The sequence below is a fragment of the Myotis daubentonii genome, chromosome 18, assembly GCF_963259705.1.
Source record: "Myotis daubentonii chromosome 18, mMyoDau2.1, whole genome shotgun sequence".
Taxonomy (NCBI): domain Eukaryota; kingdom Metazoa; phylum Chordata; class Mammalia; order Chiroptera; family Vespertilionidae; genus Myotis; species Myotis daubentonii.
Genome location: NC_081857.1, coordinates 9,168,184 through 9,189,614, shown reverse-complemented (window position 1 = coordinate 9,189,614; position 21,431 = coordinate 9,168,184). Strand labels below are relative to the sequence as shown.

The 21,431-nt window shown below is 57.2% G+C and overlaps 1 protein-coding gene across 14 annotated transcripts in view; it reads right to left on the bottom strand.

Moving 5' to 3' along the window:
- NFASC (neurofascin) overlaps window positions 1-21,431 on the bottom strand; it is a 182,771-nt gene that overhangs the window by 17,320 nt on the left and 144,020 nt on the right. For 4 of the 14 annotated variants that reach the window (XM_059675029.1, XM_059675032.1, XM_059675034.1 and 1 more), the window contains 7 exons: window positions 19,723-19,927; window positions 18,012-18,134; window positions 16,131-16,304; window positions 13,718-13,732; window positions 8,145-8,366; window positions 4,234-4,398; window positions 2,911-3,063 (listed from right to left, as the gene is read on the bottom strand). In XM_059675029.1, coding sequence (XP_059531012.1) covers window positions 2,911-3,063; window positions 4,234-4,398; window positions 8,145-8,366; window positions 13,718-13,732; window positions 16,131-16,304; window positions 18,012-18,134; window positions 19,723-19,927 — 1,057 coding nt within the window. The remainder of the gene's footprint in view (window positions 1-2,910; window positions 3,064-4,233; window positions 4,399-8,144; window positions 8,367-13,717; window positions 13,733-16,130; window positions 16,305-18,011; window positions 18,135-19,722; window positions 19,928-21,431) is intronic. The other 10 variants (XM_059675038.1, XM_059675040.1, XM_059675042.1 and 7 more) reach the window with 6 other exon arrangements.

The window sequence follows — 21,431 nt, the reverse complement described above, 5'->3', positions numbered from 1 at the left end:
CTTCACCCGGCCAACACAGGCCCCAGTGCCCCTTACTGTGGACCAGCGACAATATACCGTGTCTTGCACACCACACCCTCCAACCCCACGCAGAACGAGCAAGTCAGCTGCGAGGTAGATCGTTCCCATGACTCCTAAAGAACCGGGAGGAGTTTGGTTTGGCCACGGAAGAGGGGGCAGCCACTCAAGGACGGCAGGGGAATTGTATTTCAGAAATAAGGATGGATGAACAAATATAACAGGATGGACTGTCTTCAGATGCAGCTTGGCTTGGCTGCTTTCACTGAAGCATCGGCTTACACCTCTCCATCCCCACCTTGTCCTGTCCTGGGTGTCTCCCACACACCGCAGAGCGAGGCAGATGACAGTTAGGGCCCTCATGTCCCTCCTTCCCTGGCACCGGCGGTGGATGCTGTCTGTCCTGCTGACTCACCATCAGCATCCACCACGCTGCTGCCTCACCCCATGCTGTCCCCCCCACCCCCTGCCTCCCATGATGGAGAGCTGACTGGTCTCCTAGAGTCCAGGGCTGTGTGTCGGTGGCCCCTCGGGCGTCTTTGACTTCAAGAGCTCCAAGGAGATGACTGACTTCCCATGTGGGATCTTCTGGTGAGGATCAGGGAGCCTGCCACACCCCAGTGGTCTTCCTCCACCTCCTTCCTGAACCACCAGAGCATGTGTGAATCTGTGGACTAAAGTGATGGCCTGCGGTTGCCTAAGTGACCAGCGGTCAGGTCCAGAGATGCTCACAAACTCTCGCTTTGATGAGACACCGGCGCCTGGGGGACTGTGTGGGCTGGGCTCTGGAGTCCACCCACAGGAAACACTGTATTTTCGAAGGGCCTGGACACACTCACAGGCACACATGAACTTCAGAAAGTGACAGTATTTTCTTTCCATATGATTTCCACATAGTGACTCCCAGCCGGCCAGGGAGGGGGGTGAGCACTCTGCTCAGAGCTAGGGTCCTGCATTGCTGACCCCAGCGTAAAGGGAGCCACTGGGGAAACGTGCAGGTGCTGAGTTCCTCACTCGCTCTGAAAGCAAGCTATCGGGACCAGCCCCTTCCGGCCAACCGCAGGAAAAGAGAAACGAACATCCGAGTCAATGCTCAGAAGTGGATTATCAATCGTATTTTTTTCTGTCCTATGAGTTTAATACCCCAAAGCAGACTGGGACATCCCTGAGGACAGGGCCTGGTCCTTTTCCCTGGCTCTCCCAACCCTCCCGCCCAGCACGGAGAGCCTCACTCGGAAGCAGGCTGCGCAGGTGTCTGCAGCATCCCTGGGACGGAACCCAATCCTCGAGTCTCATCTTTGCTTCCTGCCTCTGTGCGGGACTCAGTTTCACAATGAAGCCACATACATGCATGCGCTGGTGGGCAACAGCTTGGGACCCTGACTGGGCCAGACAGAGTCCAGCCACCTGCTCCACTCGGTCAACTGTCCAGTTCCCTGGTCTGTCTCCAGGACAGCCTGGACGCTCCCAGACATCCTGCCTGAGTTGGCCTGGCTAGTGTCAAGTCGACAGCCAGACTCTCAGACTCCCTGGCTCTTTTTAAAAATATATATATATATATTTTTTCATTGATTTTAGAGAGAGAGGAAGGGAGAGAGAGAGGAATATCAATGTGAGAAACATCAACCGGTTGTCTCCCACATGTACCCCAACCGGGGATCAAACCCACAACCTGGGTATATGCTCTGACTGGGAATCGAACTGGCAACCTTCTGGTGCTGGGACGATGCTTAATCAACTGAGCCACATGGGCCAGGATGACTCCCTGAGTCTTGATGGCACAAACATATGCAGGACAGGCGGAGACACAGGGAGGATGACAGGACACCCAGACCAGGAGCGACCGGGCTGGAAAGGGTGGAGCCAGACATCGATACAGATGGGCAGTGTCCCACAGATGCAAGCTGCCAGGAACAGCCTCACCAGCCAGGCACAGGAGGAGTAATGAATATTTAAGGCAACGTAGAGTTCATATAAATCACTGTGGCAATTTTTCCCCTGACCTTGTGTCTGCTAACCTGCATCTGATTAGGGCATCCCTGGGGGCAGAGACGGGTCCTATTATCTGTCTCCCCCCTCCCCCTACCCCATCAGGGCTTAGCGTACCACCTGCCTGTCTGATTTTAAAGATATACACAAATAGACAAGCAAGTGCCCTCATGACTCCAGACTGCCAGCTATCTGCCTCGCAGAGATGTCTGCGCCTCGTGCCCTTTCCTGAGCCCCGTTGGCCTGCTCACTTGGCCCAATGATGCCGCTTTCCATCACCGGCTGAAGCCCCTTTACAGCCAGGAGGATCCTAATCCTGGGAAGCGTCTTCCCCGCCCCCAGCAGGACAAACGGCCGATCACTTTTAAGCCACAACAAACTTAGGACCAAAATTAAACCAAAACGAACCCAAACAACCTGGGTCACCAACACATTTTGGAATTTTTAACAACAGACGACAGGGGCGAGGCGATATCACACATGCTGACCCTGGGATCGGTTCTTGGAGAGAGTTCTGGGTCAAGGCCGCTGGAGGACCCTGTCCCCTAATCCCACGGGCAGGAAGCAAGCCCTTTCGTGCCCACAGGACAGGGTATAGCACACTCCAGCAGCCCCACACCCACCGCACACACCCAGCCCTTTTGTTTGGAGCACAGGGAAACAAAGGTGGCGCCTCGTCCCACAGTCTGTTTCCTGGACTCCCCACAGGGTCAGAAGCGCGGCTGCCCCTCCACTGTGCATGCACTTTTGGCTCCTCCCGCCTTGCCGGGAGCTGCAAAGTGTAAGAGCTGAGACGCGCCATGCAAGGTGGGGGGTGGGGGCGAGGGTCTTCTTCCCGAGAGGAGAGGATGAGAATGAAATGCCCATGCTGGCAGGGGACGGCCGGGCCAGATCCCCTCTCACCTGTATTGGTCATAAAGGTGATGATGGTACTGCTGATGCCCTCATTGTCCTGGGAATAAACTCGCAATGTGTATGTCATCCCGGGATAGAGGTCTGTCAGCTGTATAGGCTGGGCCTGGGCCTTAACAGGGACAGTTTTTTTCGTATGGTTGCCTGGGGAACAGAAACCTCAGTCAGCCCAGGGCCCGGCATGAGGAGCTGGAGAGGCAGTGCTAGGCTCCTGCCACCTGTCGAAGGTAGAGGCCTGGGAAGGGGCCAGGGGCCAGCGGGGCCAGGCCATTGTGCAGACCGGGAGGTCCCCAGGCAGCTCCGACGCCAGCCCTCCACACAGTGCTGACTCCTACGTGACGGCCCTTCAGCAGGGAACCCTGTCCCCTCTCCTGGGGGTTTCCTTCCTCACCACAGTCTACACACTAAAATATCTGACCTCCTTCCTCAGTCTCTCAGGGTATCAGCCAGTGCTGTTGTCCTGAGGAGGGTCAGAGGGCCAGAGAGCATCTCACCATGTGGAGAATTCAGGAGAAGTGAGTGCCCGGGTACCCGGGGTGTAGGGTGGATGTGGTGGTAGGAAGCTGAAAAAATATGGACCGAATGCGGGGTCCTGGATCCTATGGATGTGAATCCCCTCCGACCACAGAGAAGTAAGGGTTGCTTGCTTTCCCCTCAGAGAGCTTTAGGCGGCCAGCCCAGGGGTTCGCTGGCTTACGTGCTTGAAGCACATGCCATAGAGGCCTACATGGTGGGCTGACCCCCGTCCCCCCAAACAGGGGCCTTCACCCAGAGGAGGCAGACATCCTGATCGCTCTGCAGTTTAGCAGATCTGCACACGGTCCCCAGTGGGAACACCTCGGCTCAGGCCGCCAGCTCCCTGAGACTAATGACCCTGGTCTGTGTCTGACTATGGCCACTGGCATCCGTCTGAGCAAAGCACAGCTGTACCCCAAGTCTGAACCGGCCCCACTCGTCTCGTGGAGACACCAGGAAACATGGATTCGGAGCTAAGGAGATCCATGCAGAGGTGAGGTCTGGGAGGCCCTTCAGAACCCTCATCCTGGGCAGGAGGCGGATGGAAGGCCCCTTACCCAGAGCCCCCCCCGGCACATGCAACCCTACACCCCACTGATGACTGCAGAAGCCCCTTCTCTCTCCTCAGCCTGCTCCTCCCACCTCATTGCCATCTGAGCACATATCAACTTCACTGTCACAATTAAGCCAGGCTGGAAGGCCTCCGGGACTGGGGAGTTCCGGGACCTCTTTAACGGCATCTACGCTACCCGCCGCCGCCGCTGCCGCCGCCGCCACCACCCGCACAGCAATGCTTACTGTCAATGTACTCAACCACAAAGTCAGTTCCGGGCCCGAAATTGTGCTTCCAGGTGATGTTGGCCCATTTACTGTTGGGGTGCACCGTGACGTTCCATATGGACTGCTGGTCGGGGGCTGAAGGGCGGGTTAGAAGAGGAGTTAGTGGTGAGGAGGGAGGCAGCGCTGGAGATGGAGAGACAAACAGACAGACAGACATGAGCAGCCAGGAAAGGGCAGAGTCCGAAGTGGCTGTGCACAGGGCCTGGCAGAGCTCTAAGCTGCAGCCTTGGTGGCCAGGCCAGAGGACGCCAACCAGGTACGAGCAGGTGCAGTCGGAAGGACCCGTATGTACGGAGGGCTGGAAACTGTCTGGGTCCACACAGAGGGGGCGGCTCACTCCCTTTTCAGGTCACCGCCGTGGATGTGAGCGGTGCAGAGAAAGGGGCCAGGAAAATGCGCGCTGGCTCGAGTGCAGACAGAGGGGGGGAAGCGTGCCCATCTCTTTCCCTCCAGCTCCGACGCTCTCTAGCTGTGGTTCTCAACCTTGGCTGCACATTAGAATCACCCGGGAATCTTTTTAAAATCCTGATTTCTGGGCCCCATCCTCCGGAAATTCTGTTTCTTTGTGATGGGGTGGGGCCACAACATTAGTAACAAAGAAACAGAATTTCCGGAGGATGAGGCCCAGAAATCAGGATTTTAAAAAGATTCCCAGGGGATTCTAATGTGCAGCCAAGGTTGAGAACCGCTGCTCTATAGGAAGGAGAAAGGGTATCTTTCAAAGTCACTCAAGAGTTAGGATGAGATTTGCAGGAAGGACAGGACCAAGAATGGGAAAACCTTTACGAGCTCCTAAAACTGGAGGAGAGTGGGAACCAGACAGGGGACACTGGTCTGAGGAGCCCCTGGCGTCATTCTTAGTCACCAAATCCCTGGACTATGTGGAAAATGGCCTCAGGCTGACCAAGGGCACTTGGGGTCTCAAGTAGAGATAGTCTGAAGCCTTCCTCTTCTCTCGTGGGCAAGGTGGGACCGAGAAAAGATAACTCCTTCTTCACACCCAACCCGCCATGGTCCAGACACCCGGAGAAGCCTGCTCTGCTGGCTTCTCAGCACCATGGTCTTGGAAGCTCGATCTCCATGCAACACAGAGACATTAATTATCGAGTTCCTGTGAGCTGCTTTATCAAAGCCATCGTGCTGTCTGAAACCATAGCCTGTGGACAGGAGAAGGGTGCTCATCTCCAAACATAATCATTTTTCAAGAGTCCCAGCAGTGCGCTTACCCCATTTCCGAGCGAAGATTTAACAGTGGAGCGACTAGCATGAGGCCTTGTATTTCAAAGACTTTACAAGTATGGCTGCTGTGTATTTTATTAGCATGCAAGGGGGCCCTGTCACCAGCGCACTTGTCAAAAGTAAATGCAGAGAGCACATGGGTGATGCATTTATTCATTATCCGTGTGACATGTGACTGAGTCTGCAGGGCTGGGAAGTGATAAAAGGTCTGGTGTTCACTTCAAAGAAGTGCCTTCTCCACTACAAGCTTGTCAGCTGCCGGCTGCCCCAGGTGAATAGGACTCATGTCAGGTGAGAGACCAAGAAAGAGATTTCACTGATGGCCCCACTGGGCATGCTCCATGGGGGGAGGGCAGAAGGTAGGCGGCTCTACTTATCTTCCAGATGTTTCCTCTGTGCTGCCTGCTTTAGGCCACCCCCATCCCAGCTCCACGGAATCTCATGGCTCTTGCTAGTGGGAATGAATTATGATTAGGGGACTTGAATTTCCTCCTCCTCAACTCTGGGCCCTGGAAATAGCCAGAGAATTGGATTTAACAGTTTGGCCACCGATACAACATCGCCTCAAACCTCACTGCCTTAAAGGTCAATTAGATTGGAGCACTATTGGAGAAGGTCAAGGGATGGGAAACCAACACAATTTAGAGGTGTTAGCTAGAGCAGCGGTCGGCAAACTCATTAGTCAACAGAGCCAAATATCAACAGCACTTCTTCAAAATAGACTCGCCCAGGCCGGAAACCGACTTCTGCGCATGGGCCACGAAGTTTCAACCGCACTGTACGTGTGCCCACACGTGGTATTTTGTGGAAGAGCCACACTCCAGGGGCCAAAGAGCCGCGTGTGGCTCGCGAGCTGCAGTTTGCCGACCACGGAGCTAGAGGAAGGTGTGGCCATACAGAGAGAACAAGATGGTGAGCACTAAAGAACTGAAAAGCTCAGAGAGAAAGACCAAGAAGAGCGATCGATTGCTAAGGAAACAAGAAGGTAAGGGAGGTGGGGCATGGGTTGTTCTGCTGGTGCCTAGAATGTGAGAATTAGGGAGAATCCCTTGAAATCTGAAGGAGACGATACAGAGTCCCATCTTAGCCTGAAAAAAGTAAGCGTTTGGTCCTAAGATGAAAGACATGATTAGGATGAGAATTTATTTTATAAATCGTGGACATGAGAGCCCTTCTGCTGCATTAAGGGACGTGAGGGCACTTGAGGGCTGTCCCCAGGCTCTAAGGATAAGATCGGGGGCATGGCCAGGCCCTCCGCTGCGTCCCTGGCAGTTAGAAGTCAGGGAGGAGCCCCGTGTGGCAGCAAGGCCCATCCTTGCAGAGGCAAAGGGTCTGCTGGACCGTGAGACCCACTCCCCTTCCTCATCCTCACGTATCAATTCTGTGAACGCAAAGCTTTCAAGTGGTGCCAGAAGCCCCACTTTAATGCAAAAGGCACCTCCCTGGGGGTCCCCAAGAATATCCACCACCAGACGCTGGTGGCAGCTTCTAACAGCCTAGCAGGTGTCTCCTCAGCCAACCATTTCCTAAAGTGCATGCTGTTTAAATTCTGGGCCCTGCACCTTTAAAGCGAGTCAGCGTTTTCAAGGTCTGGGGGGCATGTCAGCTACGAACCACTTGCCTCCCCTTACAGTTCACATCGCCCCATGGAATTAAAGAAAACACACGTGGATCAGGCCTCCAGCTCAGGCCCAGAGAAGTTGGCAAGGTCGGAGGCAGGCCTCAGAGGGGAAGGGGATTGCCCAGAAAACGGCTGCCGGGAAGGTTCTGGGTGCTTCCCGCCAGCCCTCCGGCTGCATCGCATGATTTTACAGCTGGCCCGAGGGCTCTGCAAGCGAGAGGCCCTCCCCTCCATGGTAAGAAGAGTGTTGACGCTCAGTTCTTAGAAATATTGCCGGATTCCCAAGGGGTCCCCTCGTGTGGGAAGAACAGAGCCGCCGGCCTGGCTCTGGGATGCGGGAACAGCACATAATCCGGGCCCAGGGGGCCAGCCTGGGATCGATTCTTACCGGGGCCCCTGGAGAGGCTGTGGTTCCCGCCACCCCCCTCTCCCCCACCCCCATATGCGCCTGTGGAGGCACTGGGAGTGTGAGTGGGAAGAGCAGAGCACCTTGGAATACGTTTCCTGGAAGCTCTGACTTTTTAGGAGAAGACAGTGTAAGTGTGACCTGGGGGTAGAGGGGCCAGGGAGGAGAGGGCTCTGGGAACAGCTCCCTGGCATGGCCAGCCACTGCCCGCTGCTCGGCCCTCCGTGCTGCATGGCTGGCTGTGACCTGGCCAGGGCAAGGAGCCTTCCCAGGACAGCTGTCCAGTGTCAGGCCCCTGTCCTTCCCCACACTCTCTCCCTCCTGCAGCGCTCAGCCCTCAGCTGACTGCTTGGCAAATGGCTGGAGGGACCCCTACCATTTGAGACCCGGGGGTCCTGCCCGAGGAGCATGGCCCTCTGATAAAGGACAGGGTCTGAGGCTAGGGCGGGGGGTACCCCGTGCCACTCGGCTACCAGGCTGACAACCCAGTTGTGTGTGTTTTCAAAGTGGAAACGAAGGGCGGTGCTGGCCACCACATCCCAGACCCCTCCTGTCTGGGAAGCCTGCGGGCAGAGGAACGGGAGCGTGGACAACGGGCAGTACCGGATTCATGTGTCTTAGTCCCGGTGGTGGGAGGACTCTCCATGGTGGCGGCGGCAGTGGTGGTGGTAGTTGTGGCGACGGTGGTGGCGATGGTGGTAGGTGCGACAGTTGGGATGATGGGGACTGTTGTGGCTTCGGTGGCGGCGGCGGCAGTGGCAGTAGCATCGGTACTGCTCACGGCGCCCGTGGCACCCACCGTGGTCGGGGGCAACGTGGGAGGAGCTGAGAGGAAAATGTAAAACAGCCGAGTCTGGTTGGTTTGGCTGTCGCCGCCTGGACACACGGCCCCCGCGTGCAAGGCAGGCAGCCCCGCGACGGGATGGGGCGCGGGGATCAGCGGCCTCCCCACGCGTGCGGACGGACTGGGTCACGCGGGTCCCCGGGAGAGGACACAGCCATGTGACAGGAAGAGAATGAAGCCCCGCGTGCGTTTCATTGTCTTCTCATGGTCCGTGTGGCTCAAAGCATCCGGCATGCATCCAGCCCAGGGCGGGGGAGAGGACGGGAAGGGACGTGGACGCGTCGCTCAGACCTCAAGGACGACGGCATGGGGTCCCAGGCCAGCGCCACCCATACACAGGCCAAGCAGCACCATGTCGACCCAGACCCGGAGCCTGGCCTTGGAGGGGGGCAGACGGCTGGTTCTTGCCCTACAGGAGCACCGGGAAGCCTGCCATTCCCAACCACTCACCCCAAATTACATGCCCCCCCCCCCCACCGCCGCCTGCTGAGTTCTAATGCCAGAGGACACACTCCCCTCCGCGAAAGCCTGCCCAGGCCTCTCCCAGCCTCTCCTCCCTTCTCCGCCAGTGATCGTCCCCGCTGCAGCTACCCCATCCCACCCTGGACTGCAGACTGCCTTTCTCTCTAGGACATTTGGGGTCCAGGCTCCCCAACTCCTTTCCCTTTGCATTAGAACAAGGGAAAGGGCTCGGATGGAAGCACCTCCTCCCAGCCCACAGCAAACACAAACGGAATCGCAAGCGAGACACATGCTGTGTCTTCTTTTTTGCACAAACCGTCAGGGGCTTCCCATCTGTGCGCACGCATGCTCTCATCTTCCACCCAAAGCTAACCTTCCCCGGAGGTCAGCCCTCGGGGCTCAGTCCGTGTGTGGCCACATTTCCAAAAGCCCTCTCCCTCTACGAAGGGTCCTGGAAGCTAACAGGACGGCCCGACTGCCCTTTAGATCCCATCCTGCTATGGCCTGAGGGCCCGAGAAGATGGATGGGGCAGGTCAGACACGGCCGGGCCTCGCCTCCCTCTCTGTGGTCTGATCACAGTCCACCTGCTGGTGCGGATGCTAACGGGGCGAGGGCAGGAGGCCGGATGTTAAGACATTCGTAGGCAGCTCTAACTCCCAAAGAACAGGTCCTGCCGCACATCTCCACCCCCCCCCCCTTCCCTCCCCCGTAAAGGGGGCCAGGCCAGGGAGGGAGCCAGAAAGAAAATGGCCGGAGTGCCTTTCTCAGGGGAGAATGGAGGTCCTGAGCGTTCTCAGCGAGAGCACGACCAACAAGAGCCCTTTCATGCCTGGGCCTCCAACAGGACAAGTGCCCCACAGCAGAGGGACTGTTCCTGGGATCCCTTGTCACTTCCCTGCTTGTAGGATCAGAGGCATTGCTGGGCCCCGAGGGCGCTGACCACAGAAGCCACACTGGGCAGCTGACTCTCACACATTCCCCGGATTCCTGGGCAGAGGCCAGGCTGACGGTGGGAGGTCCCTCGAGCCCCATTCAACCCACAGACATCAGGAAGGTGTGTGTGTGGGGCGGGGGGTTAATCTCCCTCTCACAGACATTATTCAAGGATATATTCAGTCCCAGGTAGCCCCAGGCCTGGAAGGCTCAGTGCTATAAAAGCTCAGCATAAGGGATTTCATCTACCCCACCCACCAAGACAGACAGGCAGACAGACAGACACATCCATGGGAGAGCCCGAGACCCAGCAGGCAAAGGTCGGCTCTCTCCCAGGCCGGGTCCTGGCGGCGCCCACGGCCATGGATGCCCATGGACACCCATGGGCCATGGACACAACCGCTCCTGCTGTTGGGAGGGGCCTCAAGAGGCGTGGACCGCCCTGGCCAGGACTGCTCTAATTTGGTGCCTTAAGGGTGTATTCTCTAAAAGTTTCTGGCAAATACAATGTTCACAGGCCTCCCTTTTCTATAATTGTTTAAAAGGTGTCATTAAAAAACCCACCTTCAACGACTCTCTTAACTTAAATCATCCCACTCTGTGTAGCTCAGAGACCTGGGCCTCCCTGCCCACACAGTGGAGTTACATTCCCCACGCTCTCCATGCTCTCACGTGCCCCTTGGTCCTCATGCAAGCCGAGTACGCACGCTCACACTCACACAGGCAACCCTGTGTGCCCCCGTGAGCGGCCTTAGGGGCGGAGATGCTGAGAGAGGCGGTTAGAGCGAGTTCTCCCTGGGCCTGCAGGTCAGAGACAGGAATGAAAAGGGCTGAGGATGCTTCCACGTGGTCCTGCCCTCCGCCTGATGGTCCCTTTGCCAAGAGTGACCGAAAGGAAGTGACTCTCTGATGATGGCTATTTGGTTGCCTTTCCTGGGCTCAGAGGCAACAGTCTCAGGTGTCAGTGGGAGGGGACCCAGAGGGCGTGAGAGGAAAGGAATGCTTTGCTTCCCAGGCATCACGGGAGTCACCTTGGAGGTCACAACAGGCAAATAAGCACTCTGACCACTCACGAGCTGTGTCTGTGTTCCCATGCTGGACAGGCCGGAGACAGGGAGCACAGAGGCAAGGAGAGGCTCCGAGGGAAGGGCCGGAGGGGCAGGTGAGTGAGGTGAGAGGTGTGACAGAGGGGCAGGTGAGTGAGTTGTTAGGGGTGTGACAGAGGGGCAGGTGAGTGAGTTTAGGGGTATGACAGAGGGGCAGGTGAGTGAGTTTAGGGGTGTGACAGAGGGGCAGGTGAGTGAGTTTGGAGGTGGGACAGAGGGGCAGGTGAGTGAGTTTGGAGGTGGGACAGAGGGGCAGGTGAGTGAGTTTGGAGGTGGGACAGAGGGGCAGGTGAGTGAGTTTGGAGGTGGGACAGAGGGGCAGGTGAGTGAGTTTGGAGGTGGGACAGAGGGGCAGGTGAGTGAGTTTAGGGGTGTGACAGAGGGGCAGGTGAGTGAGTTGTTAGGGGTGTGCACAGGGGAAGGGAGGAGGAGGGAGGAGAAAGAAGAAAGAAGGTTTCCCCTGGGGAACATGTCCGGTGCTCAGGTCAATGGGGGCTCAGGTGATGCCATCCTGGGGGCGGGGTAGAGGACAGAAGGGAAATAAAGCCCAGAAGCAGGGCTATGGACAGAGTGGCCCCCAGGCTGGACCGACATGTTGCTAGGATGTCACCTCCAGCCACAGCGGCACTATGGGCTGGAGAACCACCTGGTCAGTGCTCAGTGGGGACCACCAGCCTGGCAACTGGGAAGAAGGGGGATGGAGAACTGGGAGCCCGGGACCCCGACCTGAAGGCAGTGTCTACCTGACGGGTGGCCTGATGCACCTGGAGGCAGCCCAGCCATGGCCGAAGGTTTCCCTCAGGTTCAGGAACAAACACCTCATCAGAGACGGAGAAAACTGAGCAAAGACCTCAGACCTGTCACGGCTGCCTACCCAACAATTACAGATCTCAGCTGAGTCAGAGATGAGGGCAGCAGTTTCCAGACATTTCCAGGTGGAAGGTTCAGTCCCAAAATGCCCACAGGGTGCACGGCCCGCCTGGCCCAACCACAGATGGCCAGGCCCGATGGGCAGCAGTCCCGAGGGACAGCAGGCACGGGAGCACGAGAGGGATCACCTTCACCGGGTGCGAGTCAAACAGATCCGTTTGGGGAAAACCACCCAGGTTTGGGGAGGATGAGAGGAAAGGGAACAGTGGGCTGGAAATGAGGTCCACGTCAGAAACGTGGACTGGGCTCCACTGCCTTCTGCCTGCAGGTTACGCAGAGGTTCTCGCGCGTGGAAAGCTGAGGACAGCTGGAGATCCCAGCATGGCTCCTCACAAAGGGCAGGGCCTCTACGACCACGTCCCACCGAAGCTAGAGCCTGGAAACACGCTGACTGACGGTAGAGACCCTGCGCCCACTCTGCATACCAGGAGCTTGGACCTTCTCTAGACGGAAGTGCCAAGTGGGGTGTCTGGAATGACACCCATCCCCCTCGCAACTGCCACTCTGGACAGGGGCAGCACAGACTGGCATGGCTGCCCTGTGAGCAAGGCGACTCCCTGCCGCCAGGCCCACCTGCCTTGGGTCCCGGGTGCCGGAGTGGGGTAGGTGGGCCAGGAGCTGCTTGACCAATGAGCTTCTAGCCGATGCTCCGGGCGCCCTCCCTGTCTCATCCTCACCCAGCCTGCTCAGGCTGCCCTGCGCACCCGCCGAAACAGGCCCAGAGGAGACTCCTCTGCAAACCTGAATCAAGAAATCGGAGCAACCCCCAGAGAACGCAGGAGGGGAGGGGAGGGGGATGGGAGCGCGCCACCCCCAGATCTGGCTGACAAAACAGAGGCAAACTGAAGGAAGCAGGGTGTGCAACAGAAATAGAATCAACCTAAAATGGGGGTGGGGGTAGAGCCGTGAAGGTGGGCAGGAAACCAAATCGGGCAAGGTGGCATCCTCTCCATAAACCAACCCTCAGATTCCCCGCTGCCTGGAGCCTGAGGAGGCTCCGGGAAGCCATGGCCCCACAGCCTCTGCTCTGCCAGGCGAGCCTTGTTCTCAGCCTCAGAGGGCAGGGAATGGACCTGGGTCTCCTGCCCAGTGTCTCCAGCTGAGGACAGGCCTTCCGTGGTGCAGCCCCCTCTGATGTCCCTCCAGCCCACACCCGAGGACGTGAGAGGAGGAACGTGGTTAGCAGGTCAGCTGCTAAGCGGGGACCTGCCTGCCCAGCACCTCACTTTTGTGCAGCAACCTCCCAGAACCAGAGTGGAGGCTGTTCTTAACACTGACCCCTCCTGGGAGCTGGGTTTGGAAGGGTGAGGGGACCGTCAGCCCATGGCGCCCAGACACTCCAGATCCTGGAGCACCCGCCTCTGTCCAAAGATATGCTCACTGGTTCTCACGGACCAGAACCCACGGGAGATGGCAGAGCTGGCGCTGGGCCCCCATGCAGCGTGCAAGGCCAGCATGCACAGTGTCACCCTTTCCGGGCATGCAGCCTGACCAGAGGACAGGAGCTGACTGTGCCCACTTGGGGTGCAGCATGCCTTCTTGGGGCACAGATTGTGGCCCTCTCTTTGGGCGCTGAGATGTCAAGCCTAGGCCAGGAAGTCATCACTCAGCTTCAGAGAAGGCGGCAGCTCCAGAGAACAGGGGTGGAGCCCGTGTGTGTGTGGGGGGGCCCTTCTAAGTCATCCCCCTTGTCAATAAATAGTAAGTGGAGGGATGAGAATGCGTTTGACTCTGGCTCCATCCCCTACACACATCCTCCCTGACAGTCTGGCTGCCCAACCCTGAAAGGGTGAGTCTGGAGCATGCTTTCTTCCGAGCCTCTCCCTCCTTCTCCGCCTTGGCTGGCCTCCACCTGTGACATCCCATGCCATGCCCATTACCTCCGCTGCTGGTACGGTACCTGCGGTTGGAGTAGCTTCAGAACACAGCGCCCAAGATGGCCAGAGAGAGGGAGAAAGGAGAAGAGAGGGAAGAGAAAACAATACAGGTGAAACCACAGGGCAACAGGCAGAGAAGGCTCTGGCTCAAACCTGACCGGACAGTGTGGCCAGGTGCTGGCCACTGCCCTGAGGAGGCCAGCTAGTGGTCGGGGATCACGTTCCACTCCAATGGGGTCTGGTACGTTTCTACAGGAGACTTCCCACCCGGGTTTTGGAGGCTTTTCCAATACACTCCGATTCTGCCTCTACTCAGGGGCTATCGTTGGAGAGGTGGTGACAGGCACAGGCCACCTAGAGAGCTATGCTCCTGGGTCTTTCACCAAGAGGATGTCCTGCCCTGGCTGGCTGGCCTGGAGGCAGCAGGCTGGGTGATTCTCCCCGATGCCAGGAATTGAGGGTGCAGGTGGTGTAGGACACCGTCCCCAGACAAAAGAACGGCCCTGGGATCTTAGGGGGGGGGATGCTGGATAACGTTGAGGTGGATGGGAGAAGGGGGAGCCTATTGGCTGAACCCTTCCACGCTCTCTCAGCCGGGGAAGGCCTGGGAGCGGGGACAGACCAGAGCCCCGAGGCCCCCATTTTCTCTGCTGCCCAGTTCTTTCCCACCAGCTGTGCTTTGTGAAATCAGAAACCCAACTGTGGACGGAGCCCTAAAAGGAATCCCTGACTTTGCTGCAAATCCCTGGCTGGAGAAGAAAGTCTTTGTCCTCCTGTGGCCGGGGCTGCGGAACGTTCCCTGGTGGTCGCTGGCTGGACAATGGGTCTTTATCTGGGTCCCATCCCGGGTGGAGATGGGGAGGGGAGGCTCTCTTCATGTAGCTCCTTAGAGCTAAGTAATCGAGAAAGGGCATCACCTCTCGTCTGGCCAGGCCTTTGATTACAGCACCTACGCTATCACTGACCCAAAGCCTCCCGGCCCTAATAAACCACCCAATGGGGTTGGAAGGCCAAACGGGGAGGAGAGCTTATTGTGTGACTCACTCCTGGTTTACGAGACCAGAGAGGGCCACAGAAAGGACTGTAAGCCCTTCTCCAGCTCCTCCAGCCCACCTCCACCCGCCCCCCACCCCGGTGCTGGCCCGCTGGCCAGGGAAGCAGGGCCTGGGAAGGGATGCAGGGCTGCTTATGAAGCTGAATTGGGAGCCCGGGGTAAGGTGGCAGAAGCAGCAGGGCCTGGCAGCCCCGGGAGTGAGGGGCTGATGCTCTCCTGGGTGGGGCAGGGTTCCCTGGAGGCCCCGTCTGAGCCAGGATCAGGCTGCTGAGCCTCAGCCTTCTGGAGAAAGCACGAGACAGGATCACCTGCTGCCAACCTCAAGGACCCCCACTCATATCACTTCTCCTCTGAAGCCTCCCCTCGCAGCCTCAACGCCCCAGCCCCTGCACAGCCACAACCACGGCACCGTCCCCATCTGAACATAACACACCTCGTGTTAAACTGCAGCTGGGCATTCTCCTGGATGCCGCCTTTCCAGATGGTGTGAGCTTACTGCCTAGAGCCCCCCGCTTCTGGCACGGTGTCTAGCACCTCACAGTGTGGGCGCTCAAGAAACGGCTTGTGAATGGCCCACTGTACCTCTGGAGAGGCCGTGGGGTCCCCCCTTTCACACGGGATCTGCTGATATCAAAGCTTCTATAGTCACAAACCCAACAGAGGCTCCTTGAGACCAGTCAGCGTGCGCAGGCGGGCCCGGAGCCCCCTCTAGTGGAGCTCTCTGGCAGGTGCAGCTCCGGCGGGGATTGCTGGGCTCCTGGAAGACGCCAGGACCCAGGAGATGCACCCATTTGCTCTTTGTGAAGCCGGTTTGGCAAATGGCTGTTTCCCAACTCCCCTTCCTCTCCGCAGCCTGACAACTCACTCAGTTCAGGCTGCAAGGGGGGACTACATCGACTCGTGCTCCGGGCAGGTAGCTCTCTCCCCGGCCTCCTTGAACCCACGCAGAGAGCAGACCCCGTTTCAACTTTATAATAACACTCCTGTCCCTAAACAGGTGAGCACTTTCACTGCTCCGTGGGGTTCATCAGCCTATTTACTTCCAACACACATTCTCGCATCTCTTCCATACCGCGCCCCCCCCCCCCCCCGCCACCCCCCAGAAGGCGGGATGGCACATGTTAAGTGGCTGAGCAAGTCAAGGCACCGTGCGGACCCGGGTCTGATGACAAGTCTAAGGGACCTGAGTTGTCCACATACATCGCCAGCACCCACCTACCTGCCAGCACACCCGACGGGCTCCCTGCTTCCCTTGAAGGACCTGCAGCCTCCTTTCCTCTCCATCCCGGGCGGCCGGGCAGCCAGGGGGCAGGTCAGAGGGTTTCTCTGGGCCTCTGCGTTAGCGGGGCCCTGTCATCCCGAGGCCGCCGCAATGCACCTACCTTCATTCGGGGCCGCCGGCGACTCCTCCGTGACTGCCTCCCCGGAGCCCACCTGCGTCCTGGCACTCAGGGTGAAGCGGTAGCGTGACACGGGGTCCGCTCTCTGCACCGTGAACTTGGTCTGGTTGGGAGAGAAGTTCTCCACCATCTGCTTTCCTAGTTTGGTTCCATTAACTGGGGGGAGAGAGGCACGTGGGATTGACCTTCAGCGGTGCTGACCGCGATGAGTTGTATGACCTGCAGCTGCAAACCTTCCCAGCTCAGCTGTAAGGGATACGGTGAAACCCGCCCCACCTGAGCACCTGACGGCTCGGGGGATGGGAGGTTTGGGCAAAGGCAGCCTGCAGGGCAGGGGCTCCTTTGTGCTGTTTGAGGGCACACAGGGCTGCTACTTTTCACTCATCCTGTGACCTCTGGCTCGCTGCAAAGTTGTGCGGCTGATTCTGAAAGACTCCCTGTACCATCCCCAAGCCTTTTCAACAAGACGAAACGTATGGGCTTCTTTCTTCCTTTCAAACAGAACTAGGGCAAAGCCACTAGAGCAGTGGTTCTCAACCTTTGCTGCACATTAGAATCACCTGGGAGTCTTTTAAAACTCCTGATTGGTCCAGAAATCAGGATTTTAAAAAGATCCCCAGGTGATTCTAATGTGCAGCCAAGGTTGAGAACCACTGCACTGGAGCAAGCATGTCAAACTCGTGGCCCGTGGGCTACAGGCCTCATTTATTTGGCTCGTGTTGGCCTTTGAGTTTGACATGCTTGCACTAGAGTTCTACTTAATGGTTCCTTTGTAAAAAGCCTGTTCAGGGTACCTCGAAGGTACATCTCCGGTCACTCCAGGCTGGATCTGGAGCAGCACACAGCACACAGCTGGGTATTTACACATTGCGGACCAGTAGCTTTATTGCTAGCTTTACCCAGGGGCCAGATACTAGTAAGTTTCTATTGAACGAGTACAAAAAACGTTTTACATAAAGGCACGCTTTAAAATTAAATACTCATTGCATTTTGAAGTTATCTGTTACATGCTCTTACAAGCTAATATCCTTTTAACGAATTCTCATGATTTGGTCACAAGCCTTAGGGAAGAAAAACATGAGGTTTCTCGTGATCCAGTCTGCAATGTGTTGAAATCATTAACACACTACCCAACCCTTAGCGCAGCGGTTCTCAACCTGTGGGTTGCGACCCCTTTGGGTCACCTAAGACCATCCTGCATATCAGATATTTACATGACGATTCGTAACAGTAGCAATATTACAGTGATGAAGTAGCCACGAAAATAATTTTATGGTTGGGTCACAACATGAGGAACTGTATTTAAAGGGCCAGAAGGTTGAGAACCACTGCCTTAGAGCGTCCCACTGAGCAGCAACATCGCCTACTTTAGAGGGCAGAGGGGGTCACGTTTTTCAAATGCAAGGACACTCCTGTCCCTGCAGGGTGACACTGAACTCCCGAGGTGAGGTCCTGACGGGGTCACTCCGAGTTCTCGCCCGGTCTCCGTACAGCCGCCTTCCCGTAACGGACACCTTGTTGAGTGGCGGAGTGCTGTGTGGAGTCCTGTGTGGGCACTGACTACCCCATCGGTCAGAGGAGGGGCCCTCTCCGAGACTCGTAGGTGTTGGGACTATAGGATCCCCAAGGGCTGGGGTTGGACCCCTCATTAGACCAGAAGTTACCTTTGTCACACAGGCAGCTAGAGGGGCCTGTGTTAGGAAAGCAGGGCTGGGTCTCAACTGCCTCCCCTAATCCCGGGGGAGCTGTCCCCTGGCAGTGCCCTCTATCTACACCCCAGGGCCCCTGGAGTCCTCAGGCAAAGTGGTGAGCATAGGGCTCCTGACTCCCAGATTAGCTAAGAGCAAGCAGAGCGAAACGTACAGGGCAGGTATCGGAGAGAATACCCAGTCAGGATGCCGTTGGGGTGTTCCGGGTGGTCCCACTCCAGGTTGATTGTCTGCAGGTTGGGCTGCCGGACTCGGAAGCGCCTGGGGGCGCTGGGTACTTGGGGAAGGAGAAGAGAGTGGGGGAGGTGAGGGGGAGCGGGAGGGGCGGGCAGGATGAGGAGAACAAAACAAAGCACAAGTATGAAGGCGCTGAACTCGGGCAACCCCCATGCGAGGCAGCTGCCAAGCCGGAGCCCACAGCCCATCCTGGGCTCCCCCAGTTCAGGACAAGCCTGGCTCCGACTCTGTTTAAAGGGGAGAAGTAAATCGAGGATTCCTTTAGCAACTGCCGTGGGTTCAGCACGGTAGGCTCCCATGCTGTGAAGATACCTCCAAGACAGGCAGAGCACGTCTCAGGCAGGGAAACAACTGTCACTGTTTCCAATGGAGGCCGCGGCTCCTTGTCCTCAGACAAGGATTCTCACCTCCAGGTCCAAGCGGCCGGCCCACGCGTCTGAGCTGAGGGTGCTGGGCTCGGAGGGTGGGGGGGAAAGGAAAGAAAGCCCAGATGGAGCACAGGGACAGGTGAGGGGCAGGAGAGATGGGAGGAGGCTGATTATCAAAACCAAGACAAGCCTGGCTGGTGTGGCTCAGTGGTTAAGCGTCGACCCGTGAACCTGGAGGTCACAGTTCGATTCCTGGTCAGGGCACATGCCCAGGTTGCGGGCTTGATCCCCTGTACGGGGCCTGCAGGAGGCAGATCAATGATTCTCTTTCATCATTGATGTTTCTCTCTCTCCCTTTCTTTCTCTTCCTTTCCCTGAAAACACATTAAAAACACACACACACAAACACAAACACAAACAAGGTGGAGGGAAAGACAGGAATAAAGAAAGCAAGAGGGGCCCGGGCCAGTTAGCTCAGTTGGTTAGAGCGCCGACCCAATACACCAAGGTTGTGGGTTGATTCCCAGTAGAGCACATACAAGAATCAACAATGAATGCATAAATAAGTGGAACAGCAAATCAATGTTTCTCTCTCTCTTCCTCTATCTCTAAAATTAATAGATTAAAAAAAAGAAAGAAAGCAAGAGGGAAGAACGAAGGAGAGTCGAGAGAGGAGGAAGAGGAGAGGAAAATAACAGCTGAGAAGGGAGGGAGGAGAAACAGAAACGGGCGAAGAAAGCGCCAAGCTGATGAGAAAAGATTGGCTAGAACAGGAGATGGACTGGGGTCTTTGAAGGGGTCTGCCTCCAACCATGAACCTGCAGTCGGCAGGCGCCCCTCTGCAGGGCCACGGCACCCGCGGGCCCACGACCTCAGCGAAAGCTTCTTGATTGCAGTGGGGAGAGCTCTGCAGGTCCTGGCTGCTGGTCCACTGACCGATGCCTCTAGGCGGTCAGGGTGACCGCTTCAGCCTCAGGTGGCAGTGCCCTGGGCGTCAGTCTGTATGCCCGTCTGGAATCACGTCATCAGACCACACAGGTGTTCTCTTGAGGTACAACCTCAGCAGGGCAGGCCAGAGAGGTGACACGGTGCTGTGTGGGAATGGTAGGAGCTGCTCAGCTCACGGGTCATCAGCTCCTTGAGGTCATGCAGAGGTCAACTGGTGCTGTCCGTGCCAAGCCACAGCGGAGCTGCTCCATGTCCACCTGAATGTTGGTACCTTGACCTGCCCCACCCCGAGGAGCTGCAGGTCAGACCTACCTCCTTCCGGGGTGGTGAACTCCTTGGTCTCACTGCGAGGCCCATCGCCTCTCCCATTGACCACAACCATCTCCAGCTTGTAGTTACTGTAGGGAAAGAGGCGGGACACCACGCCCCGGAGACGGTCACCAGGGAAGCCGGCTTGCTGTCTCTTCTGAGACACCCACAGGCTCTTCAGTAAGCTGCTCTCCCTCCAGTAGTAGGCCTTCAGGACAGAAGCAGGCCGGTGAGGGGGCGTCAGGCAGAGCTGGGTTAGTGGTTAGTGGTGGTGGTAGTGACCGGTCTTCCCTTTGCTGCCACAGGCTCCAAATCCCAAATGAACGCATCAGTCCCACACGGGGCCGGGGAGGTGGCCGACCGTCCCCATGCGCTAGCCACTAGCGAGTCTGAACTGATGTCAAACAAGAAACAGGGTGTTTGGTTTCAATCGCCTCTCTGGAAGAGAGGCAAGCTGGCCAGGCTCACAGCTGCGCTGCTCCACCATGAGCCTTATTTCGAAGCTGGGGACCCGGTTGCTCAGGGAGTCTGTGCCAAAACCACAAATACCAGCCAAGGGTCCAAGCGTGGCAAGCTCTGTCCCGGGCTCAGAGGCTGAGTCCCCCGAGTGGGATTAGTACAGTTTAAGACAGGCTGCAGGAGGAGTTGAAAAATAGCGGGCTACCCCCACAAGTCTGAATATGAGACAGGGTTGTTTTAACGCTTTGAAGTCAGATGTTGCTTTTAACATTGTCTGAAGACCTTTAGAATCGGTGTCCAAGGCAGTGAGATGCCAGGCCGCCTGGTGGCAAGAGCTGGGACGGGATGGCCTGTGGACGGTGGCAGTGTCACAGGTAAGGCTGAGAGCGTGTGTGACGTGAGGTCTGGTTAGCAGTGGGCAGGACGCGCCAGATCAGGCTGCCACACCAGCGCCACCTAGGCCTCCGTCGGCAAGATAAGGAGGAAGTCCAGACTTAAGAGGGCACCCAATGGGACCTTTAGCCAGAAAAACCTCCAGGCAAGTAGGTTAAAGGTACAAGCCAACTGTTAGGGAAGAGCTCATTCAAGAGTGTACACCACCTTGCCTGCCTTCCCCCACTTACACATTCATTTCCCAAGAAGAGACTGGCCCCTCCATTCTGCCCCCCGATTATTCACCAGCCAACACTCCACCTATGACCTCTGAGGTCACAGAACCTGTGGGAATATCCCGTGGCTACAGCCTCCCTCGCTTCCCAGGACACTTTTAAACAGAGCCATTCCTAGGAAGAGCCTGGCTTATCCTGGGGTTTCTCTCCCTTTCCCCCAACTCAGCTCACCCTTGCAAACAAGAGAGAAGACTGAGCAGGGACCGCTCCCAGGCAGGAAGACCAGAAGCCAGGAGCCGGGATGACCCCTGTGCTGGCTCACCCGGCGTGGCTGAGACCACAGGGAAGGCCTGTGCACCCTTTTAGCCGTTACACCTGTTAGTTGGGGCTTTGCACAATCAGACCGGGAGAGGTAAGCAGCCCAGCGGGGACCATTAGGAGCAGGCAGGGTGTAGCTCAGTGGTGCTTCAACAGAGCTTCTGTGCGTGCGCGTGTATCCACTCACGCCTTACAGGCACGGCGTGCGATGCACCCTCCACCCAAGCCACCGCCTTCACGTGATTTTCTGCTGAGCACACTCTCTCAGCATATCCGCTGCAGGACACATCTGGGGGTGTGTCCATGTATATATATGAGTATAATTTT